At 47.0% G+C, this 25,535-nt stretch overlaps 2 protein-coding genes across 4 annotated transcripts in view; one reads left to right on the forward strand and one right to left on the reverse strand.

Moving 5' to 3' along the window:
- The first annotated feature begins 1,015 nt into the window (after nucleotides 1-1,015).
- On the forward strand, nucleotides 1,016-22,303 carry MMP25 (matrix metallopeptidase 25). 3 transcript variants are annotated; one of them, XM_088655368.1, is made up of 10 exons: nucleotides 1,016-1,149; nucleotides 12,371-12,503; nucleotides 13,386-13,530; nucleotides 14,053-14,348; nucleotides 14,805-14,978; nucleotides 15,876-15,978; nucleotides 17,449-17,531; nucleotides 18,550-18,702; nucleotides 19,579-19,839; nucleotides 21,084-22,303. In XM_088655368.1, exons 2-10 carry the CDS (start codon nucleotides 12,464-12,466, stop codon nucleotides 21,329-21,331), a joined length of 1,503 nt encoding a protein of 500 aa, XP_088511494.1. In that variant the 5' UTR covers nucleotides 1,016-1,149; nucleotides 12,371-12,463; the 3' UTR covers nucleotides 21,332-22,303. The 3 variants fall into 3 exon arrangements, with proteins under 3 accessions (XP_088511494.1, XP_034992235.3, XP_088511495.1); XM_035136344.3 differs by lacking the exon at nucleotides 1,016-1,149 and adding an exon at nucleotides 3,306-3,420; XM_088655369.1 differs by lacking the exon at nucleotides 1,016-1,149 and adding an exon at nucleotides 12,592-12,634 and having other exon boundaries at nucleotides 12,376-12,503.
- A 588-nt stretch (nucleotides 22,304-22,891) lies between these two features.
- The window catches only part of LOC118095251 (integrin alpha-M-like), a 38,152-nt gene continuing 35,508 nt past the window's right edge, over nucleotides 22,892-25,535 (reverse strand). Inside the window, exons 28-30 of the mRNA XM_035136342.3 lie at nucleotides 24,680-24,772; nucleotides 24,027-24,137; nucleotides 22,892-23,915 (exon numbers count right to left, since the gene is read on the reverse strand). Coding sequence (XP_034992233.3) covers nucleotides 23,820-23,915; nucleotides 24,027-24,137; nucleotides 24,680-24,772 — 300 coding nt within the window. The 3' untranslated portion in view covers nucleotides 22,892-23,819. The remainder of the gene's footprint in view (nucleotides 23,916-24,026; nucleotides 24,138-24,679; nucleotides 24,773-25,535) is intronic.

The raw sequence follows: 25,535 nt of genomic DNA on the forward strand, positions 1-25,535 counted from the left end.
GAGTTTGTCCTGCAGGGACTCAGCTCAGCCATTAAGCTCAGCAGACCACTGGCGCTTACGGAGGTGGCAGAGCCTGGGAGCTGCCACATTGATTTCCCACAATGCCCCTGACATAATGTTGTTTCGGGGCATTGTGGGGAATTTCCCCAGCTGCCCTTGTGCAAATTAGAGAGTAGAGAGGCTGGTCATTGGCTCATCTTTGCCACGAGTCCCTTTGTTTGTAAGCCAAAAATAGCTGGGCCACCACCACACCTTCAAACCTTGGAAAGAGTTTGAACATGCCTGTCTCTGTAGGAGAGTCCCAAACAGGGGAAAGACCAGCATATGCTCTCTCGCCAGAGCAGCATTATCATGAGGAGAGAATCATGCCTGAATAGAGCTAAGGACCCTAAACAACAACCAACCAAGGCCATCTGCTTAATGCAAGTCCCTCTGTCTTCTGGAAAACACAAGAGCAAGAGGAAGCAGTTAGCTTACTCACTTGCTTTGCTTTGTCAAGATTAGATTTCTTTTTCCTTTTTCTTAATGCCATTGTTAATGTTTGACTAAGACGCCATTGCTTGGCTCCTCTTTGCCTCGTAAGGTAAGCGTACTCCTCCTTGCACTTGACCTGTCAGGCTGCAGCCTATCCAAAGTCAAAACAAAGCAGCTTGAGAGTCCTGAGTGTCGTCAGAGTCCTGCCCCATAATTCTACGCGGGGGTGCCCTAAATGCATTTTGCACATGCTTCTCATCATCTCTTTCCCAGCTTCAAAAGCTAAGCCCCAATATTTGAAACGGGGGCGGGGGCAAGTCCTATAAGGACAGAACAGACGTTTCAGGCAAAGGTTGCCTTCTTAGGCCCTTACCAAGACCCACTAAAGGGAAAGTGGCCACGTGCACACGTTCAATTACACGTGGGAGGCAACGTGAAATGTAGGGAAGAGCCAAAGGAGGTGACAGACCGGGCATTTCTATCACTTCCAAGACCGCAGTACTTCTCACTGCGGGCCGTTCTGGTGTTTTCGGCCTCTGAGATAAAACGATTTGCATGCACGTGTGAATCCGCGGGGCGTCTGTGTATACGGAGCCCTCTCCCCAAATAGTGCAACGCGGCTGTTTCAGGGGTGTGTAATCAGTTCTTCTAAATGTTCCTCCTGCAACCTTCCACGTGAGTATTTTGTAAAGACCTTTTTGCTTTGTGCTAAAATATATTTGTCACTGGAGGGCAGTTGCTGATGCTGGATCAAACTCCTGCAACTTTTGCCGTGTGTGTGTAATGACTCACCTGCCTTTCAAATCCGGTGTTTGTACTCGGACCCATTCATCCCTGCAGCTTCCATATTCTTGCAGACCCGGCCTTCCTCCCCCACCTCTAAGCTTCTCTCCATTAGGATGTCCTAGAGTCCCATCAGGAGGTAGCCAGGTGTGAAGCAGGAAATTAAACAGCGAGTTTAGGAAGAAATTGAGCAAAGGGAGGTGAGAATGTGCTGTGTTAGTTTCCTCTGCAAAACGAAGCAAAGCGAAACGGGGGGGGCGGGCGGGGGCGGCGTGATAACTAAGGGTGGGGGATTTGTGAATTGGTTATCTGACTCAGTTTGGTGAAAGGCAGTGACCTGGTCTAGACTGTTTCCTCCCCTCCTCTACAGGCACAAAGAACCCAGGTGTCCTGACTTTTGCTTAACCAAACCAGCATTTAGTATAAGGTTCCCTCCAGACTTATTATTATTATTATTATTATTCTGCATTTATGATTATTTGTGCTCATGATGGTGTCAGGTCAGCTGTATGTTTTTAAATGTTTTGTCGTGTCTGTTTTCCATCAGGAGGAAGGGCTTGGGTATAAATGTAGCAAATCATGCCCCCGCTTTCAATATTGTTTTGCGCCAGCAAAAGTTTCGAACTGGAGGTACAGCATCATTTTCAAAACTGGGGCATGCCCCATAGCTTTCTGCTGAAATCATACCACAGATGTTCACATGAGTGTTTTGCACAATATTGTCCCTCTGGACAACAATATGGGAAAGCATCAAAAGTCCTAGATCATAGAATCATAGAGTTGGAAGGGACCAACCCCCCCCCCCTGCAATGAGGGAATATGCAGTTGTCAGAACAAGTAATAAAGCAGAATGATGTGTAGACAGTCCAGTATAAACCCAGCACTAATGCACTGTTACCGTGTCAATGACATGTTGCAGAAACCTCTCTTTAAACAACAACAACCAGTCTGGAAAAGCCTTAAGTCTCATGTTGACTGAGAAGGAAGACCCACAGAAGACAACCAACCTTACGCCTTAAAAGGTAAAGGTAAAGGGCATAGCTACCAAGTTTTCCCTTTTCTCGCGAGGAAGCCTATTCAGCATAAGGGAAAATCCCTTTAAAAAAGGGATAACTTGGCAGCTATGAAAGGGACCCCTGACCATTAGGTCCAGTTGTGACCGACTCTGGGGTTGTGCGCTCATCTCACATTATTGGCCGAGGGAGCCAGCGTATAGCTTCCAGGTCATGTGGCCAGCATGACAAAGCCGCTTCTGGCTAACCAGAGCAGCACATGGAAACGCCGTTTACCTTCCCGCTGTAGTGGTTCCTATTTATCTACTTGCATTTTGACGTGTTTTCAAACTGCTAGGTTGGCAGGAGCTGGGACCGAGCAACGGGAGCTCACCCCGTCACAGGGATTCGAACCGCTGACCTTCTGATCAGCAAACCCTAGGCTCTGTGGTTTAACCCACAGTGCTACTCCTATTGAATTCAGCGGGGCTTGTTCCCAGGTAAGTGGGGTGACAACTATACCCTTGACCCAGAGTATTTAGGACTGCAGACTCCAACCCTGTGACTACTAGTTACAGGTAGGTAGCCGTGTTGGTCTGAGTCGAAGCAAAATAAAAAAATTCCTTCAGTAGCACCTTAAAGACCAACTAAGTTTATATTTTGGTATGAGCTTTCGTGTGCATGCACAGTGTGCATGCACACGAAAGCTCATACCAAAATATAAACTTAGTTGGTCTTTAAGGTGCTACTGAAGGAATTTTTTTATTTTCCTGTGGCTACTGTAACTCTTCCGAGTAGCTTACACTCACCTTGCAAAAACCACAGAGCCCCACTTCCCATCCTGCTGCCCCTTCTAGGAAACCCAAGAGTTCCTGTCCCCCCCTCCCTCCATATCCCCCTCCCCCTCTGAATCGGCTTCCCCTGGGGGAAAACTGGGATGCACTGTGAATGGGATGGATTTTCTCAGCAGGAGTGGAGAAAGAGAACCGAGAAGAGGAAGGAGGCGGGGAAATAGGAGCTGCTGTATGTATAGGGCCAGAGCTGCAGCTGGAGGCATCACTGCCTCAACAGGAAAGCAAAGATGCTGCTCCTCTTGGCATCTCTCTGCCTCTCGAGTTTCCCCCAGATCAGGGCAGCTCCATCCAGCACCCAGGAGATGACCAGAGGGTTGGTGAGTCCAAGAAGCCTGGGTTCTCAGGAAAGAGCGGGCTCTGGGGGTTTAGGGTAAGGGTGCTAGGAGTCAGGACTCCTGAGGTTTTTTTGGGGGGGGATCTGGTGTTTATGGGGAGAGGGGAGCTGGGACAGCAGATTCTCTAGGAGATCATTAGGGTTCAGGGGTTAAAGCTGGGGAGGAGTTATGCTGGCCAGGACCCCCTTCGGAAGAAGCTGGTGCCTGGAATGAGAGGGGGCTGTGGAAGGACTTGTCGATGCTTGTGAAAAAATTAATATGCCCAGGGGTTCGCAATAAGTGGGAACTGAACTCTGTCCCAAAGTCTCTGGGAGTGGGGTGAAGGAGGTGCTCCTTTCTCTTCATCTCTTGCCCCTGAAAGAGGGATAAATAAAATCGATCCATTTCCTTGAGGTTTCGTGTTACAAACTGCCTGCAGTTAGGAAATAATCGATCCCTTTAGTTAGTCCCTGTTTTCTCCCTCCTGTGTCCCCCTGCCTCAGTTATCTAGGGATAATTTTTCGCCTCTTGGTAATGTGCAATCTGATCTCTGTATCCTGTCCCCCCCACCCCTTATCTATAGCCATAAAGTACAGTTGTTCGATGATGCACTTATTCTTTGGGGCAGGGGGGGGGTCTCCCTTTAGCTGGTAATGTGCCTTAGGGTGTTGCTTCCAGACATACCGGTAGGACTCCTAGTGCTGCCAAATAATTGTTCTTCTGCTATTGAGGCAGGAGTGGGGTTGCCATTCACTCTTCGAACTTCCTTTTTTGAGGGTCACTTAGGAATGCAGGAAGGTGCCTTGTCCTGAGTCTTCTCATTGGTCCATCTAGCTCAGTACTGTCTACTCTGACTGGCAGAAGCTCTCCAGGGTTTCAGGCAGCTCTACCTGCAGATGCAAGCAGAAGTTCAATCCCCAGCGAAGCAGATGCTCTGCCACTAAACTATGGCTCTTTCCCAGTAGCTACTCCAAAATACAAGCCAGATTTGCAATTTGGGAGGTGTCTTCCTGCGGGTGGCGCTGTCGTCTAAACCACTGAGCCTCTTGAGCTTGCCAATCGGGAGGTCGGTGGTTCGAATCCCTGCCATGGGGTGAGCTCCCGCTGCTCTGTCCCAGCTCCTGCCAACCTAGCAGTTCGAAAGCACGTCAAAGTGCAAGTAGATAAATAGGTACCACTCTGGCGGGAAGGTAAACAGCGTTTCCGTGCGCTGCTCTGGTTTGCCAGAAGCGGCTTTGTCATGCTGGTCACATGACCCGGAAGCTGTACACCGGCTCCCTCAGCCAGTAAAGTGAGATGAGTGCCGCAACCCCAGAGTCGGTCACGACTGGACCTAACGGTCAGGTGTCCCTTTACCTTTACCTTTCCTGCTCATTTTACTTACCGGTAGTTTCTGCTCATTGCCTCTGTGCCCTAAAGTCCTACCCTGAACGCACCACTATGTGCACCTGCACTTCCTGGAATGGAAAACCAGGGCCCAGTTTTCCTCAGTATTGCCAGGGTTATCTCATTGAAAGCGTTTGCTTGCTTGAGCACAGTTGCCACCAAAATTTGGGGGCGGCAGGACTCCTGCATTTTGAATAGATCGGTGCCAGGCAGAACCCTTCAACGGAGTAAATTGTTAAAGATACAAGGTCCTTGCCAGGAAAAGTGGGACATAAACTTGAAAGTCTCTGTTGCTTTTAACGAAGTGGAAACATCTCAGCCGTGGCTCTAGCTGCCAGGATCAGTTCAGAAGTCTAGTGCTGTCTTAATATCTTTCTCCTGCATCAGCCTCTTTTCCAAGAGTAGTACCAGTGTGAGCCAAGTGCACAGACAAGCTTGTATCTATAGGATTTTGAACCATTAAGATGCTAGTGGCATCTTTTTTTTCCAGGGGAGGGGTGTTATTGGGTTGTTATTTTTATTTTGATTATAGATCTATATTGTGGTTTTAATGTTGGATCTTTTCTGTGAACCTCCCTGAGACCTCCAGGGTATAGGGTGGTTTATAAATTCAATAAGTAATAAAATAATAGTGGCAGGCATGTGTGCATCATATCCTTAAATTTCCTTTTGGCATACTTGGGGCATTTTTCTCTAGACGCCCCCCCAAACAACAACTTTTAGGTTTCCTGCATCTATGAATCAGATGAACAAACCACATTAAACAGATTGTGGAGGAGTGCTTTTCTCAAATTACTTTTTATGGCATTCAAGCAGCACACGAGACAATCAAAACTGAAACTAAAATTGAGGGCCACATAAAAATGTACCCGTTGGATGCTCGTGCCCCTCATGTTCTGAGCATGATTGCCATAACTGAAAATAGAATTCCCCTCCCCCATCTTCCCCAAATCAAACTTGCTAGAGACTCTGGGTTTCTTGTTTTCTTTCTCTTTTTTTTACTGCCAATACCTGCAACATGCAGCTCGGCTCACTTTCTTGAGTGACCTCCTGCTATCCTTTTTGTAGACAACTACATTTTGCAATGTGCCTAATCCCTCTTAGCAAAGCCACTTAAGTAATGCAAACAGAGTTCAGAGAGAAAAGTTCTGATAACAGTTTGCTGAGCAGAATGAAGAGAAATAGTGTGTAATAAAAAGAACAGAGAGATTTTGTCTTTCTTGGTTCAGATCTTGTACAATACATACAGGGAGGATCATGCCACTCTGCATTGTTGCTAAGCAACACCATACCACCCCCCTCTTGGCTAGTTGACTTTAACATTAACAGGATTAACACTTAAGTCACAAATGAAATGATCTCTGCTGTTTGCACTTCCAACAATCTCTGGCTGTGTGGGATCATATTCTAGATGAGTTGTACCTGTAGAGCTTTACACACCAAACCAGACTTGGTGGGCTCTGTTCTCTTCCTCTTCCACGATTATTTTGCTTTTTTTACACAACGCATAATTGGCATGTGGAATTATCTGCTGCAAAATGGGATGATGGTTGCTGGTTTAGGTGACTTCAAAAGGGGAGCAGAAAAATTCGCAAAGGGCAGGTCTAACAGCTGTGGCTCAATGGAGCATCCATGTTCAGAGGCAGTGTACCACTCAACAGTACCAGTTGCTGGGGAACAATTTCCTCCTTTCCCTGCTTGTGGGCTCCATTAGTGACGATGAACGCAATTAATATTGCAGAGTGTTCGGCACATTTTCAAAAGTGCTTTTATTATAAATGATTCATAATACACTTTCAGGCAGGTTTCAGTCAGACCCTCCCTCCTCTTTGCACCATGTTTTTTTATTTAAAAAAAATGCTTGCCCCACTTCTTTGGAGAGGGGGGATCCCTTCCAACTAGTAGATCTTGGGATCTAGCAGCTCTTGGTTTGGATTCCTTCCACTGGTTCCCATGGCTACCTATTTTGTGCTTCCTCTGGGAAGATGATTTCCGCCAGCCGCTTGACCTTTCTAAGAGAAAATGGCAACTCACCCATATCCCACCAGCTGGAAACAGCAGGGTGTGTGTTCGCGCCTCTGTGTAGATAGATGGATACACAGAAGGAGAAAAGTCCATCCTGGAAACTGGTGCAAAAGGGCTGGTTGTGGGGAGGTCACGGGGGTCCAGAGAAACTAGGGGGCGGCTCTTGGAATCCACAGCAGCCTTCAGGGAACGAAACAAAAGGCCCTTTGAGCAGGGCAGGGGGCTGTGGTGAATCGGGAATCTGTGAAGCTCACTCAGGCCAACCCTCCAGCCCAGAGGATGTTGCTGGGGGCTCCCCCATTAGATCAGCACTCAGTCTTTGCAGCATCCCCTTCTGGGACTACGTAGGAAACAGCCGTACACCAAGCCAGGCAGGCTGTCCATCCATTTAGCCCTGTGCTGTCAGCTCAGACCGACAGCAAAGTGTTGAGCAGAGAAGGCTTTCCCGTCACTCTTCCTCCAAGGGCTGGAGCTCAGTGACAGAGCATCCGCCTTGCAAAATATCCAAGGTTCAACCCCTGATATCTCCAGGAGAGACCCATGTCTAATACCCTAGAGCAGGCATCCCTCAAACTGCGGCCCTCCAGATGTTTTGGCCTACAACTCCCATGATCCCTAGCTAACAGGACTAGTGGTCAAGGATGATGGAAATTGTAGTCCAAAACATCTGGAGGGCCGAAGTTTGGGGGTGCCTGCCCTAGAGCATGGGTAGGCAAACTAAGGCCCGGGGGCCGGATCTGACCCAATCGCCTTCTAAATCCAGCCCACGGACGGTCTGGGAATCAGTGTGTTTTTACATGAGTAGAATATTTAAAATGCACCTCTGGGTTATTTGTGGGGTATAGGAATTCGTTCATTTCCCCCCGCAAAATATAGCCTGGCCCACCACATGGTCTGAGGGACAGTGGACCGGCCCACGGCTGAAAAAGGTTGCTGACCCCTGCCCTAGAGAGCCACTGCCAGTCATTGCATACCCCTTAACTGCCCCGATTAAATTGGGACATCCCATTTTGGGGGCCGCAGTCTTGCACAGATCACGTGACTTGCACAAGGAGCACGCATCCCGGTTTTCCACAGTGACATGTTGACGGGCATGTCATTGTGGACAGGACAGAGTTTGCTTGCTTGTGATTTGTTTATTCATATTGATATTTATTGGTTACCTTACCATGGGGTAGTCAGCTAATATTGAAAGGCAGCAAAAGCTTGTATAAACCTTACATGCACAATACAGTAAAAACAACAACCCAATCTTTCAAACTGAAAACAAACGAAAGCTTCATTCTGTTGTGTGTATCCACGAATCCTCTCCCCTTCCCACAGCAGGCTGAAGTGGTGTGCAATTCAGAACAGTTTCCACATCACTTGCTCCTTGTGTGAACAAGGGGCACAGGTTCAGCAAGCCACCACTGTTAATTTAGGCTTTCTCTGAAGACTTGCCCCCCAAAAACTGTGTCAGTTATTGAATTTATACCAAGGGCTTATCCACACCCCTGTTTGCCGTGCCTCTTTCTCCCTGGGAAACCTGCCATTTAGCGGTGAATGGAAACAAATTGGGTTTCCCGCGGATTGCTGTTTGTTCCAATTTAGCGCTAAAGAGCAGGTTTTCTGGGAGAAACTGCTCAGAACCATGCCTGGAAAGGGGACTATTGATATTGCTGGCCTCAAGCCTTTTTAAAGGATGAGCAGACCCACTTTCAGAGAACAAGTTTTCTGAAGCACCTCCCTCCTTCATTAAACCTCACGGTAACAGCATTTAACAGAGATGGGGGGACACTCGACAGAGAAGTTTGGCAAAGTGCTCTGCGAAGTGCATCTCTCCTCCATTAAGCAGCTTGCCTGGACCATCTGCCACCCATGCTGTTTGCTCGCTCAGATGCCTGCCGTTCTCCCATCGTGTTGGAGTTTGGCACAAACTACTGTGTGGCTCCAGCCTTCCCTAGTGATGTATACTGTATCTAGCAGTGTGTGTGTGTGTGTGTGTGTGCACAGACTTAGACAAGCTTGACAGATCATGAAGCCCATTGTAGGAAAACTTCATCAAAAGCCAGTTTGGATACAAAGCATTAGAGTCCTTATAAACATGCAAAACATAATAGAAACTCCCAACACCTTCAGTTGAATCCATTCTCAGAGGCCCACGAGACAAATTATGCGAGTAAAAGTTTGTTTTGAACTCTGAGAGCCGCAGTGGAAAACTTCCTCAAGGGACACTCTTGGCAGATTCACGAAGTTTATACACATGCATTCATATAGAGGCTTGAGAGCCCCTTGAGTCCTCAATTTCCTCAGGGAAACCTCCAGAACAAACGCCACATACACAAGCGTATGCCTTTAAGGCACATTCTTTCCCCCAAAGCATTCTGGGCACTGTAGTTTGTTGAGGGTTTCTGGGAACTGCAAGGCTGCGAGGGGTTAACCACAGGTGCCCAGAATTCTTTGAGGACAAAGAACGTACCTCAAATGTACTTTAAAGGTACAGTTTGTACACAGCCAAGGAAGCTGCATGGGACGTGGGTGGTGCTGTGGTCTAAACCACTGAGCCTCTTGAGCTTGCCAATCGGAAGGTCAGCGGTTCGAATCCCTGCGAGAGGGTGAGCTCCCGTTGCTCTGTCCCAGCTTCTGCCAAACTAGCAGTTCGAAAGCACACCAGCGCAAGTAGATAAATAGGTACCACTGCGGCGGGGAGGTAAACGGCGTTTCCGTGCGCTCTGGTTTTCGTCACAGTGTTCCATTGCACCACAAGCGGTTTAATCATGCTGACCACATGACCCGGAAAGCTGTATGTGAACAAATGCCAGCTCCCTCGGCCTGAAAGCGAGATGATCGTCGCTTAACCGTCCAGAGGTCCTTTACCTTTACCTTTAGGAAGCTGCAAGAGTTTGGTAGCTTGTCAAGTGTCCGGCTCCCTGTTTCACGCCTGCCATTTTCACAATTTTCTTTGAGAATTGAAGAACACCCTTGCTGGAGCAGACTGTGGGTTGTTCCCAGTGTTATAGTTCTTCTCAGAGAAGGGCCATTTAAATCAAAGGGCACGACCATCCTCAGTCCATTGATTTCAGTGTGTCTGCTCTGAGGAGGTGCAACAAGGGGGCAAAGCATCTAGCCCAGCATCCTGTATCCCCACAAGCAAGACTGCAGACGTCTTGCCCTATTAAGCCCCAGCAATTCATACTCAGAGTCACACTATCTCTGAGCCTCGTGTGTGCCTCTGGGCACCAGGCTGGCCCCATGTAGCTAGCCATTATGACTAGTAGCCATTTATAAACCTATGAGTTTGTTTAGTCCTCTTTGAAAGAGGTCATCACCCCGATCTTGTGACAGCAAGTTTCAAAAATAGTAAATATAATAATGTCCTGGGGAAACCGTCCTTTTCTCTGTTTGGGATCTCCTGGCGGTTGGTTTCATTGAATAGCCCCTTTCTTCCACTCTTTCTCCTGCTCTTGTGTTCGTCCCTTTCTTTCTTTCTTTCTTTCTTCATTCTTCACTGACTTCCTGTCAAAAGGAAGGGCATTTTGGAGTGCCTACCTGGCTGGCTGATTTAAGGTGCATGCCAGCGTTTGCTGAAATTGCCTTCTTCCAGGGACCTGTAATTCTGCAGCTCATTAATCACACACTGCCATTTCCAAGATACAGTGGTACCTCACAAGGCGAATGCCTCGCGCAACAAAAAACTTGCAAGACGAAAGTGTTTTGCAATCTTTTTGTTGACTCTCAAGACGAATTTTTCTATGGCCGTGCTTCGCAAGATGAATTTTTTTGCTTTTTTTTTTTTGCTTTGATTTGTTTAAATTGGAAAAGCGCAAGACGAAATTTCTGCAATACAAAACAACTCGCAGAACGAATTAATTTCGTCTTGCGAGGCACCACTGTACTTTGGGCGAAGCCTTGGCCATGAAGCTGGTCCCAGACTAATACATATCTTTGTAGTTCAGATATGCCCAGAGAGGAAGGAAAGCATGGTGCCTTTATTCAGAATAGGTGAAGGAATCGGGTGCAGTGAGAGGAGCTACAGGGCTGTGCTTTAGCCCTATCCCACTGTTGCCATAGAATCGTAGATTCAGAAGGGACCCCCAAGGGTCATCTAGTCCAACCCCCTGCAATGCAGAAGTTGTGGGGACAACTTCTGGGCCGAGCACCTTGCAAGGCACCAAGAAGGCTGCCCCCCCCCCATGTGATTTAGAACACTGGGCAAATTGTGGTTTTAAAGCGTGCGGAAGGTGTGTTCTAATTTGGTGATGGTTGGAGGAGTCAGATGGCTTGGGGGTAGGGGGCTATATATCTGACCCCCAATTTCTTTCACCATGCAGTAGTCTCACCGGCTACTATTTGCGTGCTAATTTCCTGAGAAGGTTTTATCTTTTAAAAAGGAAAAGCCATTTCCTCTTTATTTAGTTAAGAAAGATACAGGGTTGCTACGGGGTATGTGTGTGTGTGTTTGTTTGTTTGTTTCCCTTCAGAGAGTCCAAGCCTCTGCAGGCATAAAGAGTTCTTTTTCCTCGTTCTCAATTCCCCTCAAGTAGCAAGAAAGGCGCCACTCACTTCAGGGAAAAGGAAGGGGAAGTTGGGAATCCCCTCAAGAATATCTGTCCTCCTCAGTCACAAAAAATAATTAGAAGACCAAACATGGACTGAAATAATTGGGGGGGGGAGTCCTCATTCATGCTTTCCATGTTCTTTAAATCAGAATAGAATGTGATGGGGTTTTTTTTTAAGCTCTGATCCTGCATTCACTTGAATACAGACTGTTGAAAATCACAGATGGGGTCAGGGATACACACTCAAGTTCCATCCCCCAGCAGTGTCACAGGTGTGCAGACACCTCTTTAGATCTTGGTCACATTGAACACCAAGGTCTGCAAAGGATTTCTAAGGATTTCTGTCTTATGGGGCACAGGGAGGTTTCTAAGCATGCTGAGCAGAAGGCGCTTAGGAACCTTCTGCAGATCTTGGCGCAATCTAAAGAGCAGGCAGCTTGCCCAGGTCTCCTGTGTGCACTTTTGTTTTTAGGCAAAGCCCTGAGCAGGGTCATACAAGAATCATAGGATCATAGAATCATAGAGTTGGAAGAGACCACAAGGCCATTCAGTCCAACCCCCTGCCAGGCAGGAAACACCATCAAAGCATTCCTGACAGATGGCTGTCAAGCCTCCGCTTAAAGACCTCCAAAGAAGGAGACTCCACCACACCCCTTGGCAGCAAATTCCACTGTTGAACAGCTCTTACTCACATAAACAAGACTTCAGGCTTGTTTCATCAACTTTGCTTTTTTCACTCAAACCCCCAGATCTACCAACCAGCTGCAAAAAGGAAGCAAGAGTTTTTTAAAATTGAGTTTTCCAAGTATTGCCCCATCTGCACTATACATCAAAACAGGTATCATAGCACTTTGTACAGTCATGGTTTCCCCCAAAGGATCATGGGAAGTGCAGTTGGTCAAGGATGTTGAGAGTTCCTCAATTCCTCTCATAGTTCACAGTTCCAAGAGTTGCCAGGAAGCCCACCTACTGACTAACAAACCCCATTAATTCTATCCTTGCAGGAGTGGTTAACCCGCTACGGCTACCTCCCTCAACCAGACCCAAGAGCAGCTCGCCTTCAAAGCCCAGAGGAACTGAAAAGCGCCATCAGAACAATGCAGAGATTTGCAGGGCTGCCTGTGACCGGGACGATGGGTATGTACTGGGTGAACTTGAATCTGGTTACACCTTCTCCCCACCCTCAGTGTTGGTTGGGATGTGTTGCCATCTCTCTTTCCGGCAGGTCTCTTGGGTGTCAGATCTCAGCCTTTCACACCAGGGAAAGTGTAAGTAAAAACGTCTCTAAGCGGGTGTAGATTGCTCTTGCCTCCGCAATGAGGGCCTGTCTCATACGACACGTAGCCAGTTCGCAGCTGTCTGTCATGTTTTCCATTATGATCCATGTGGTCAGAGCCCATATGCACCTCTTAAAGTTTGACAGGAGCATGTGTCTAAAGATCAGGCCTGTCAGACTGAAAAGGTTCCTCACCCCTGATCTATGAGATGTTGGGCCCAGAGCAGCGTAGTCAATGTAGTCACCAGCAGAAAAGATGTATTTGGGACCTTGGCAGAGCTCCTCAGGAGTACGCCTGGTGCTCCAACGAGAATTGGGAGCTGAATTCTGGAGCACAGCTCGTCTCAGCTGGAGGACAGGGTTCTAGCTTCAGTGAGGGTAAGTGCTAGGCCCAGAATCCAGGGACGACAAGCCACTAGTTGCAGATCCAGGAGGCAAAGTCACGCCAGGTTCTGGAAGGTAAAGTCCAGGCCCAGATAGGCAACGTCAGCCAAGCAGGAATCAAAACCCCCCAAAGTGAGCAAGAGAGGTGGGCAGCACCATGGAGAGCTCCAAGTGGTTGGACAAGAAAGGTTTGGGGAAAATGGATCCCACAACCATAAAATCTTAGCTGAGTCTTAGGGCTCATCCACACTTCTGCTTGTTGTGTGCTATGAAAGCGCAGGTCCGAGACGTTTTCTGATTGTCTCATGCTTGCTTTAAGAGCATGGTGTGGATGTGGCCTACATTCCTCTCCTTTGCAGACCAGAAGACCTTGGACATGATGACCCACCCTCGCTGTTCCCTTCCTGACATTATTGGCACCTCGGAGTTGATGCGTCGGCGGCGCAGGAGGAGACGCTATGCTCTCAGCGACAGTGTCTGGACAAAGACCAGCTTGACATGGCAGTAAGCAGAGGGTGGGGTTGAGTGGGTAAAACCACATCTCACTTCCTGTTACTCTTTTCTTCCTGTGGTTTTGCACTAAAATATTTTAATGGTGTTGGCTTGTGTCACTATAAACGATTTGTTTCCATTCCCCACTATTTTTAATTTATTCTAGACATCCTGTCGTTTTCCTACCTTTTTTGGGCAAGTGTCACGAATCTTTGGCCCGCTAGAAGATGCCGAACTCCAATTCCCATCCTCTTTACCCCTTGGCCATGCTTGCTAGGGCTGATGGGAGTTGTAGTTCAGCAACAGCTGGAAGGCCAAAGATTCTTCACCCTCACTTTATGGGTTGCATCCAACTAAGAGTAAGCCCTCTGAAATTAATGGGCCTAAGTTAGTCATACCTATCATTTGCAATGGATCTCTTCTGAGTAGGTCCAACATTGGATAGAACCCAGGGTTCCATCTTTTTGCTCACAACCCTGTCAATCTGTTGCCTTCCTCTCCCTTATTCCCTCGTTTTTCCTTTTCCCACGGCAGCATCCGTTCCTTCCCCCGCGCCTCCCAGTTGTCCCCCTATAAAGTCCGGGAACTCATTTCCCTTGCCTTCCGGGCCTGGAGCCGTTCCTCAGCTTTGACCTTCCGAGAGGAGACTTCTGGGCAAGCTGACATTGTGGTGGACTTCAGCCGCTCCTATCACGAAGACAGCTACCCTTTCGATGGGCCTGGAGGCACCCTGGCCCACGCCTTTTTCCCCGGAGAACACCCCATTTCTGGCGACACTCATTTCGATGATGAAGAGACATGGATACATGACCCGGACAACAAGTATCCAGGTACCTTCAGAATCAGGGTCTCCCTCCAGACATCCTTTTAATTGTGTGTTTTCATGATGATTTGCGCTCACGTTGCGATCTAGGAGGTCAGACACGATCCCGCCTTTTGATACCATTTGCACCTGCAAAAGTTATAAGACTGTTGCACCCGCTTCCTTTCATTCCAGTAACTTCCTGCTGAAATCCCGTAACTTTTCACACCGCAAATGCTTTGGTGTATTTTTTTGCCCCCGCTTTTGTTGCGCTGCAGCTCCTCTGGATAGCAAGAATGGGGACGCATTGGGGATACATCACAGCACAAACAAAAGCAGAACAAACCCTTCGCTGATGTGCTGTTGTTGTGTCGAGAACATGCTGAGGAATACACCACAATAAAACGCCTGATTGGAGAGTCTAGTCTGACAGGGAGAAGAAGCCAAGCCCATGTGTAACCTTTTCCTTTTCTCCTGATATCAGATCGAGGGACAGATCTCTTTGCCGTAGCAGTTCACGAATTTGGCCATGCCTTGGGGCTGTCTCATTCTTCCATCAAGGAATCTATCATGATGCCATATTACAAGGGGCCTGTTGGGCGGCCTGAGCTCTACCAGCTGCCACAGGATGATGCCATGGGGATTGAACAGATCTATGGTGAGAGACTAGCCAATCTCCTCCTGTTTTCATCTGCTGTCTTCCCATCTCGATGGCTAGCGTTTCTTCTCCTTATTCCAGCCACATCCTTCCTTCCTTTCTTAGTATCCTTTAATAACACCCCCCAACACACATAGACACACAGTTGGCAATTAGGCTGCAGTCAAATACACCCAGTGCAGCCTTGCCAAAAGTTATCAGCTTGATTTGCCGACACCCTGCCCCCAAATAACCTACTAAGAGAGCAGGAGGTGTAAATTCCACGCTGGCTGGTTAAAGGCCTAGATCAGCATTGTAAGTGAGCGAGCTTAGCAGAGGAGGGAAAGAGCACTTCGCCCCTCCTCTGTCAAGCCAGCTCACTCGCCTGCATAGAATTCCTAGCTGCCTATATTGACCAGGCGACTGCTGAAATACAAGGCCGGCCTAGCGAACTTCTCCAGCCTCCACAAGAATCTGGGCACCTTCCAAAGCTGAGACGGGGAGGCCTACATCATCCATTGAGTTCAGGCACAAAGGTGACCTCAGATAGCACAGCAGGTGTGTCTTGGGCATAGATTTCTCCACATGCCACCCCTTTGGGGTCACTCTCTTTCTTCTGTCTCAGTTTCTGCTTTTTCTTTCATAATGTCACTGCTTGCTTCATTTTCTTGTAAGCGTCTATTTTTGACATCCTGTCATAGAGTTGTGTAAGGTGAGGCAAGGCCATCTATACTTTGCCTCTAGAAAGAGAGAGTATCTCAATTTCTCTATTCCATCATCCTTCTGAATGCATATGTATTCTCTCTTCCGTTTTCTGCCATGTCAGAGAACACCTTGTGCTTGGATGCCTGTTTCATGTTTTTTTCTGACTCGTTTCCCACCCCACCCCCGTTGTTGTTGTTTTTTAATTGCCTGCAGGTAAGCGTCCGTCAGGTTCATACCCAGATTCAGATATCCCAAAATTTCCAGTCCCCACAGACCTCCCAATCCCCGACCTGCCACCCGACAGACCCACACAAGGGTGAGTATCCTTCCTTATCATATGGAAACCCCACAAGAAGCGGGTGCTTCCAGATGTTGCTGACCTATAGCCCACAGCATCCTGGACCCCATGGGCTGTGAAGAGTGGGGCTGATGGGAGTCATAGTCCAAAACATCTGGAAGGTACTACCTAGGCTACCCCTGCTGTAGGCTTTGAAGCTAAATTAACTGTGAGGGAGTACGGACTAGGTATGGCACAGAAACCCAGAAAAACCAAAAAGCCTAGTCAACAGCAAAGTTTTCTTTGGGTTGTCGTAGCACAGGCATCCCCAAACTTCGGCCCTCCAGATGTTTTGGACTACAATTCCCATCTTCTCCGACCACTGGTCCTGTTAGCTAGGGATCATGGGAGTTGTAGGCCAAAACATCTGGAGGGCCGCAGTTTGGGGATGCCTGTCGTAGCATACTGGCTGGGCAACCGACAGGAGATGAACAGCACCGGCCAGTCAGGTCAGAGAGTGAATATAGGATCTGATGACTGAAAGCAGGAGATGGGGGAAACTTTGCTGGATTCTTTCAGGCCCCCAGAGCCCAATATCCTACCAGTACTTCCTGATGAGATCCAACATAGGCCAACAGCTACACTGGTGCACCTTAATCTGGGTCTCTCCTAGGCTTAAATTCCAGCTCAGTAATGAGCCCACTTGCCTCGAGGAAGCTGTTTTATTTTTCTCTTGCTTTCAGTTCCCTTTTTGTGTATTTGGGAGCATATCAATGACCTAGCTGACAAGGTTCTTAAGAGGAAAAGGGAACCTAAAGACTGCAGTGTTGCTTATTGGTGGCCCTCTATAGTCATTGGCTGAACTTCTGTGATGTCACAACAGGTCTGCTTGAAATTCCAGAGTAGTCATGTTAGTTCCAGGGGCAGGTGAGAAACAAATAATCTATTAGTACCTTCAAGGCCAGCTAGCCTATTTGTACAGTCCACTTTTGCTAAAGTGGTAAGTGGGCATCATGCATGGAGGGGGTTCAGGGGATATAACAGTAAACTGGGAAGGTGGGAGAGCTGAAAGAAACTGAAATGCCGAGAGCACATCCTGATAGCTGAGTTGTGAAATGTCAAGGTCTGTTGCAGACAGGTGTTTGACACACTGCGATCTGCTAAACTGGGGTTAATCTGCTCAATGGGGGAACCTCAAACTGGTCCCAGGAACAAGAGGAGGAGCTGCATGAAGCAGGGAGCCAGACTTGGGACTCAGACTTGAGCAGACACACAGGCAAAAAATCAAGGAGAGGCTTGCGAGGGGAACAAGAAGAGTTGTCTGTACAGTGAACTGTTTTGGGTGTGAGCTGCAGAGTTAAGTAACCAGTTGGGTAGTTTAAAGTTGCTTTGAGACTCTTTGTTCAAAAGTGATGAATGCGTAGAAGAATATAGGGTAAGAACCAGCCAGATCTTGATATCGCAAATCCCCAGTTAGCAGCAATTCTGAGCCCCCACCCTCCCTTTCAGGCCACGTCCACCATCACCTGATCGCTGTGAGGCCCAGTTTGATGCTATCGCCAACATCCGTGGGGAAGTTTTCTTCTTCAAGAGTAAGTAAAGCAACACACACACACCACATACACACTCCAGATTAGCTGGCTTAGGAGCGGGCAGGGGGCATAGCTGCCAAGTTATCCCTTTTTTAAAGGGATTTTCCCTTATGCTGAATAGGCTTCCTCGCGAGAAGAGGGAAAACTTGGCAGCTATGGCAGGGGGCACCCGAACTTTTTGTTGGGAGAACAAATCTTTGATTTCCAGAATCACATGTAATTTGGCCCACTGGAACTGCAGGGCAACATATCCAGAGGACTCCATGTGCATAAGAATTGCGGTGCAACCATTTCCTGCTAGTTTGATGGGAGGGGCGATCCTTTTCCAGCAGCTACCAATAATATTGACTTTTTAAACACAGCGAATGGTTGCACAGGTTACTTGGAGAAGAGTCGTATCTCTATGATCTGCTTGGCATTGGTCCTTGGTTCAGTCTCCAGGTAGAGAACCCCACTGGAAATCCTGGACAGCTGCTGCCAGCCAGTGTAGGCAGCTAGATGGACCCCCTGGTCTGACTCAGCCACAGAAGGGAGCTTCTGATGCTCCAGTGTTCATATAATTGTGCTCTTTGCACACACTTTCCCCCGTGCCACCTCCTTGCAAAAGAACAATGCTCTGATTGCCATTTGTAAAGAGGGCTTTCTCGGTGGTGGCGCCTGCCTACCATCAGATGTCAAAGAGAAAAACAGCTACCAGATTTTTAGAAGACATCTGAAGGCAGCCCTGTTTTGGGAGGCTTTTAATGTTTAATAGATTATTTTATTTCATTTTTCTTTTGGAAGCTGCCCAGAGTGGCTGGGGTATAAATAATAAATTATTATTATTATTATTATTATTATTATTATTATTATTATTATTATTATTTTATAAATAATAAATTATTATTTATTATTTTATTATTATTATTCTGTGGCATGTTGTTTGCCTTCTGGAGTTTTCAAACGGTGGGTTTAGGAGAGGCGGCTGTTATTTGGTTTCTGATCTGGCTAATAGCACCCTATATAACCCCTTTTGCAGAAAAACATTTCTGGAGGCTGCAACCAAGCCAGAACCTGGTTTCTCTAGAGCCGGCGCAGACGCTGCGGTTTTGGAACGGACTTCCCCAGGATTTCAAGGCCATTGGTGCTGTCTATGAACGGGCCAATGACAGCCAAATTGTGTTCTTCATTGGTGAGTGTGACACACTGACAATGGACAACGGGGCTTCTGGTCTCTTTGGAAGTGTAGAGTGGAGTCGAATATTTAAAGAAGGGTGCGGACTGGGAGAACGAACTTCCCATCAGGATTCTTCTCTGGGATCCTGGAAATTGGGAGGCTTCCTGGATCCAGCTGCAGGAATCCAAGAACTGTGAAATCTTAAGTATTAACCTGCAGCAGCAAGGAGGTTGAGCTTGGAATTCTGAGTAGTGGCATATACTACTAATACAACTGCTGTAGGGTGCAAATGCTTAGTGGACATGTTCACCATCCTGGGAGATGAAATCTTGTGAAGAAGCTTTCCTTTTCAAACCATTTCTAATTTTATTTAAACATTGCATACATATAAAAATTTGTGCTGGGCCGTAATATCTGACATACTTACGCTGATAGTGTTCCTTGCATTTACACTGTTGAAAACTATAAATTGAAAACAACTGTGTATTTAAAACACACACACCCAACCTCGGATGCTTCCGAGCAGAATTCAATTTGTAAATAATGTGAATGTCTATTTAGCCTTGACTATTAGACCCAGGTTCTACAAAGGGGTTGAGTTGAAGGGGTTATATACTGCCTCTTAACACAGGCCTGCAACAGGATTTCTCCTCAGTCCAAAAAGCAAGGGAGTGGGACTGCTGAGTGATAGGGGGATAGAGCCCAATTAATTCACTGTGTCTGACTGCGACGTAAGCAATACTTTGGGGAGTCTGGACTAGAGAGGAAGGTGGGAGTGTAGGATACAAATACAGTAGTCTGTGCTCTGTGGAAATCCTTCACATAAGGCTGCTAGAATCTCTTCTGGTAATGAATCCTTTTTCTTCCTCATTCATTCCTCCTTCTCCGCAGGTTCCCGCTTCTGGGTTTTCACTAATACTCAGGTGAACCCAGGCTACCCCCGTCCTGTGTCCGATCTCGGCCTCCCTCCCCGCACTGTCGTGGGTGCTGTTTTTGTGTGGCCTCACAATGGCAAGACATACCTCTTCGAAAAGGACCAGTACTGGCGCTATGATGACCGGGTGGGTCGGGTGGAACAGGGATACCCCAAGCCTGTCAGCCTTTGGAAAGGAGTACCTAATGACCTGGATGATATCACCAGCTGGAACGAGGGTATGTTTCCATTGAAACCGACTCCCTTTCGGAAAGTATCAAATGTGTCTGTTCCTGGCTGTGGTTTCCCTGACAATAATTGCAGGGGTGGGGAAGACACATGCTTTTTTTTGTTGGACAGGTTTGCAAATAAAAATTCACAGAAGAAAATTAGACCGCAGTTTTTTAACTGCCCTGACTGTCGCTAACAGAAGGAAATGGTTGTGGTAATGGGGAACTCTTAACTTTCCAGGGTAATTAAAGAAAGCCTGCCATTCTGATATAACCAATTCTAAAAGAGGCTGTCAGGGGGGCGTTGTGGCTACTTAGAGTAACTCCGTCTGAGTCCAGTTTGTCTTCAAAGAAGTTTATTGTGCTATCTATTTACAGTGTAGAGACAGCTTAAAACATGACCTCTCATCCCGAATCAGAATCCGGCAATGGCGTACATCTGTTCCTACGCCAGCAAAGTAGTCTGGGCACCCCAAAACGCCGCCCCCTTGACCTGCGTTGCGGTGCTCTCCTCATTTCTGGCGCCGGAAGGAGCGATGCCCTTTCAGTTACCTCCCTCGGCAGTCGGTTCCCTGGCTCTGCAGTATCCCCAAGCGTCTGCCTGCATCCCTCCGCCTCCGAGCTTCCCCATTGTTCCTCACTCTGATTTCTCTCCCCCTCCGAGTCTCTTCCTCCCCCTCTGGCTGTTTCAGAACCACTGGTGCTCTCTGTACTTGATGAGGTGGACGTCAGGATGATGGGGGCTGGCTCCCTGTAGGGAGTCCCCCTTACATAGGCTGTTGTGTGACCCGTGTGTCCAATAGGCCTGTAGCCAGAAATATTACAGAAATGGGAGTATATTGCTTTGTGTGTGCAGAGGGGGAATGCAAAAACCAGAGCAGCCAGCACCTACATATGGGAAGTCTGATATGTTTAAAGTTGTTTAATTAAATTTTATATATATATATTTTAAAAAAATCATTAGGAGACTCCTATTGAACTCACAGAGCTGTATTTTCCTGGGAAGAGGGACTGGTTGCTAAACCACTTTGGGAACTGTATGAGGTGAATAGGGGTCTCCTAACAACTCTCAGCACCCTTTACAAACTACAGTTCCCAGACTTCTGGGCGGTGTGTGTGTGTGTTTGCATGTATGTAAGTGCAGATGGAGCCTCTCTGGCTCCCCCTGCTGGCCGTAGGCATAACTCACTGCTTGCATCTGAACCTGTTCCCTCCGTTCTCAACTTTGCCTTTGCCTCTCTCTTCACCTGCAGGCAACACTTACTTCTTCAAGGACACCCAGTTCTGGAAGTTCAGTGGCGGCAGCGTGGAGTCCGACGCCGGCTACCCGCATTTCATTTCCCATCACTGGCTGCACTGCGAGGGCCCTGCCACCTCCCCCCCTCCCTCCCCGAGGCAGAGGCCAGGGACGGGGATGTGCATCTGTGGGGCAGCTGCCCCAAAGGCCGCCCCCGTCCTGGCCTTCGGGATCCTGGCCTTCCTTTGGGCTGTGGGCTGCTGACCTACCTTGGGCAGCTATAAAAGTATTAAAAGACGAATGCACTTTATAATACCCAAAGGAAGGGACCTGCTGGGAAGGGAATGTGGCGTCCCTCTCCAGGAACAGTCTCAGAGCCAAAGCTTTTCCTTCCTTTCCCACTCACCCGCCTTCGATGGTGCTCTCACTCCTTCCAACCTGCTTGGCCCCTCTCTAATCCTCCCCACATCCCTCAATTCCATGCTTAATTGTTGGGTTTTTTATATTAAAAAATTAAAAAATAGGTGCTTGCAGGCCACACCCACTGACCTGAAAACTCTTCCCTCCTAATCCCAGGTATGTGGCGATGGTCTGATTTCTCAGGGGTGAAGGAAATGCACTCTGTACCTGTTCAGAGGCACTCTCCTTTTATAAAAAATATTACTTCACACAGCGCAAGCCTGGATTAGGACATCAAGCCCTGACCAGTTTAAATCCTCCATCTAGCCCCAGTTATCCCTATCGATCTGGCGATGCCCCTTCCCTGCCTTTCTCCCAGTGGGAGAGACATATGGAGGGCTTAATCATCATCTTAAATCAGGGCTTAAGTGAAGACCTGGCACTTAAAGTGTTTTCATGCGCATGGAGATAGATGAGTGAGAAGACTCCTGGGGGGGATTGGGGTACAGGCCATCAGAACTTTATTACAATTGGGGTGGGAGAGAGATGTGGCTTTTTTCCTGCAAATACATCACCAGAGAAGGCCACCTTTCTGGGTGGCGCTTGCCCACGCTGTGACGATACCCACGTGCGAACTTGTGGAGCAAAACACAAATCAGCAGCAGCAGCAGAGTGCGCATTCGAAAAACCTCCCTCTCCCTTCTCAGAGCCGATGCCAAGAAAATATAACAAGGGTGATTAAGTTATTGGGTGATTGAAAATTTGGAATTGGTGACAAGGGGTCATGTGAACAGGTGTGCCTTGGCCTCCATTTTTATAATAAAATCTTTAAAAAGCCTGACTTCTTATTTTTATACAGCTTCATTCGGCCTGGGATTGAAAGAAGAGAACTGAGGGGTTCTGGTCAACAACATCTGGAGGGCACCCCTGATCTAAATCGGGGGGGGGGGGGTGTTGCAGGGAGCCAATTAACTTCCAGAACAACTCACAAGCATTGTAGGAGAGAAACCTGGTTTCCTTTCCTTTCTTCCCCCTGGGAAGGAGCTTGAGAGCACAGAACAGCTACCACCTAACAATATATTAATTTTCAAAATTATTTTTACCCTATCCAAGGAAGTCAAAAGTTGCATACATGGCCTGCCTACCCTTTATCCTCACAAGAACCCTGCAAAGTTGGCTAGCTAGAAGCAGAGTAAGGTTTGTGGCCCAACAGAAGCAGAGTCTCCTTGGTCTTAGTCCAATACTTAAGCCACTGCATCCACGCTGGCTCTCTTAAGCTCAGGAGTCCTCAGAAAATTACATATTAATTAAACTATTTAGCAATTTGGTAGGCAGGAAGGAAAAGCAGGTTCCTCTGAAATTCTATGAAAACTGCAGCTGTTTGGTGCACAGGGTGAAAATTGCAGGAAGATGTCAACACAAGACTGAATCATATTCCTTTTAATTTATGTGGACATTCTGCTGAGCTCATTGTGCCTCAACTTCCTCCGTTTCAAAACGGCAGAAGCAACATGTCTTGGTACAGAGAGAACAAAATATTTCCAGACACTTGCACCTAACCTATTCTGTCTAACACATTCCACTGGGTATCTGCATATTGTAATAAGAGTTTTCCCAAAGTCGCCTCCATCTCTTTTTCCTAATTTAAGTACATACTGCTTAAATTAACAAGTGGTCTCACACTATGGTGATATCTCCCCCCCCCCAAAAAAAAACCACCTAAACTTTCCACTCGCTAGCGTTTTAGCAGCATTGTTTTCTCTTATAAAACACTTCTGATCCAACACAAACATTAAACACATCCAACTAAGGTTTACACAGAGTAAGCCCACTGAGATCAATGGACCCAAGTTAGTCGTATTAATTAACTTCAACGGGGCTACTCCAAAGCATAGCTAATGAGGGACACAACCTTTTAATTTCTGACAATTCATGGGAGTAGCAATGAGCAATCGTGCCTAAAAACAAATTAAAGTTTAGTGCTATATAAATAAATAAGTCGTTTTTATTTGTGTTGTTTTTAAGGAATACTCAGAATTTTTGTTTTTAAATGGCAACTCAGGCAACTTGAAATAACCCAATTAACGTAGAAATCAGTTTGCAAATCCTCTTGTAGATTACAGCAGAACAGCAATGATTTATTAGTGCTAGGAGCCACCTGTCCGGAAGCAGCCAAAATTGCTAGGGTGTACCCAGGCAGACTTTGTGCTTTTCCTTCAAAACATACCTTTTCTTAAGTTTAGCATTCTACCTGGATCCCAGACTCCTCCTCTCAAATCCCATTCCTCTCTCTCCCCAGGGAATCCTTAGGCCGTGCTTCCCAGATCCACATGATTCCTCCTTCCCTTGTAAGCTAGTTGGTTGCTTGAAGAGTTTGCTCACCGGACCCAGCTGGTCCTGACGCAATTTCATCTTCTAAGGACACTCGATTGCGTTTGAAGAATCCAAACTGGAAAGGGGGGAGGGGAGAGAGAGAGAGAAAGAAACTGGTTTACGTATTGCCAGGACATCCCATATCTCTTCTAAGGTCTGTCTGATGGCAAAAGTGAGAGATGCCTACCTTAAACAGGACTGCCACGATGATGGCTAAGAGCAGGATTCCTCCGATGGTACTGCCAACAATGATTGGGATGGGATTGAATGGTGAAATCAGCTCAACTTCAGTGCTAATCTGCAAAGGAGAGGAAAAGCACTCAAGAGTTCTTGCCCACAACAATAAGCAGTGCCCCTCAAATCCTCAGGGCCAGACTTGAACCCCCCCCCCCAAAAAAGGAATTTGCTAGTATGATCAGGTGTTGAAATGTCACCAAAGCCTATCAGGGAAAGCAATACCTTACTGTGTGGCATTCCAGATTTGGGAAGGCTGATTCTGCTGAGTAAGAACTCTGCACATCCTCAGAGGCACCCCTAATGTTACTTCAGACATTCCAGGGCACTGAAAACAGGTTTTTGAGGCCCACAAAAACCTGTTCATTAGAGGTTTTTAAACAAAAGTTGAATGGCCATCTGTTGGGGATTATTGAGCTCCGATTCCTGCATTGCAAAGGATTGGACTAGATATGACCCTGGAGATCCCTTCAAACACTACAATTCTTTTGAGTCTACATTTCTATGATTCAATGCAACTGAATTCTGTGTTCCGTAACCAGCTCCACTATTTGCACAGTGAGGCACACACAGCGTCCATGACATAACCATGCCCTGCAAGTTTACCTGACTGAACTGAAATTCTTCTGGCTGAAAAAACCTGGTCTCATCAACCACCGCAGAGGCTTCGCTCCGAAGACGGAGTTTCTGGGCCGTCAGCTGTAGGATCGATAGGCAAATTAAACAGATCAATAACATTTGGTCTTCAATGTCTCCCCTCTCCCTGGCACTACTCTGTGGGGCAGGTGTGAGGACTCTTCAGGCCCTCCAGATGTTGCTGAACTACAGCTCCCATCAGCCTTAGCAAACCTGGCCAAGACTTGGCAACATCTGGAGGGCCAAAGCTTCTCTGTACCTGCTACAGGGAGAAACCCAAAGCCAGCTAAATACAAATGAGGCCTCTTTCATTATTTTCCACCCCACCAGAATGTTTATGCATTCTTTAAGATGCCGAAAACTTAACACTTTACACAGGCCGCTAATATTGGCCTGTGCATTGTCCATGATTGTGATTACTGTAGTATTAGGACTTTAATATTATGATGGATTGTGCATTATTGTTTTGTTTCTAAAAATGTACACACTGCTTACTCAGAGAACTCTCTAAGCAGGGTACATATATAACAATGCACAGAAACACAGCTATAACCCATAAAGCAATATTTTTTTTTAAAAAAAACAACCTAATATACGTACAATAATTAGCATTAAAACACAAAACCAATTAAACTTTTTAAACCGATATAGGCAACTGAATTATATGTCTGCTGCAATCAATTAAAAGAACAGCAATAAAAGGAGGCCTTTTGCCAAATATCAACAGCAGGGAGATTCCAAAAGCAAGGTGCTGCTTCAGAGTGTCCGATTCAATTTATTGTTTTACTATTTTGTGCAGCGCTTTCACTCTGTCCAATATACAACA

Source organism: Zootoca vivipara, chromosome 12 (genome assembly GCF_965207765.1).
Source record: "Zootoca vivipara chromosome 12, rZooViv2.hap1.1, whole genome shotgun sequence".
Lineage (NCBI taxonomy): Eukaryota > Metazoa > Chordata > Lepidosauria > Squamata > Lacertidae > Zootoca > Zootoca vivipara.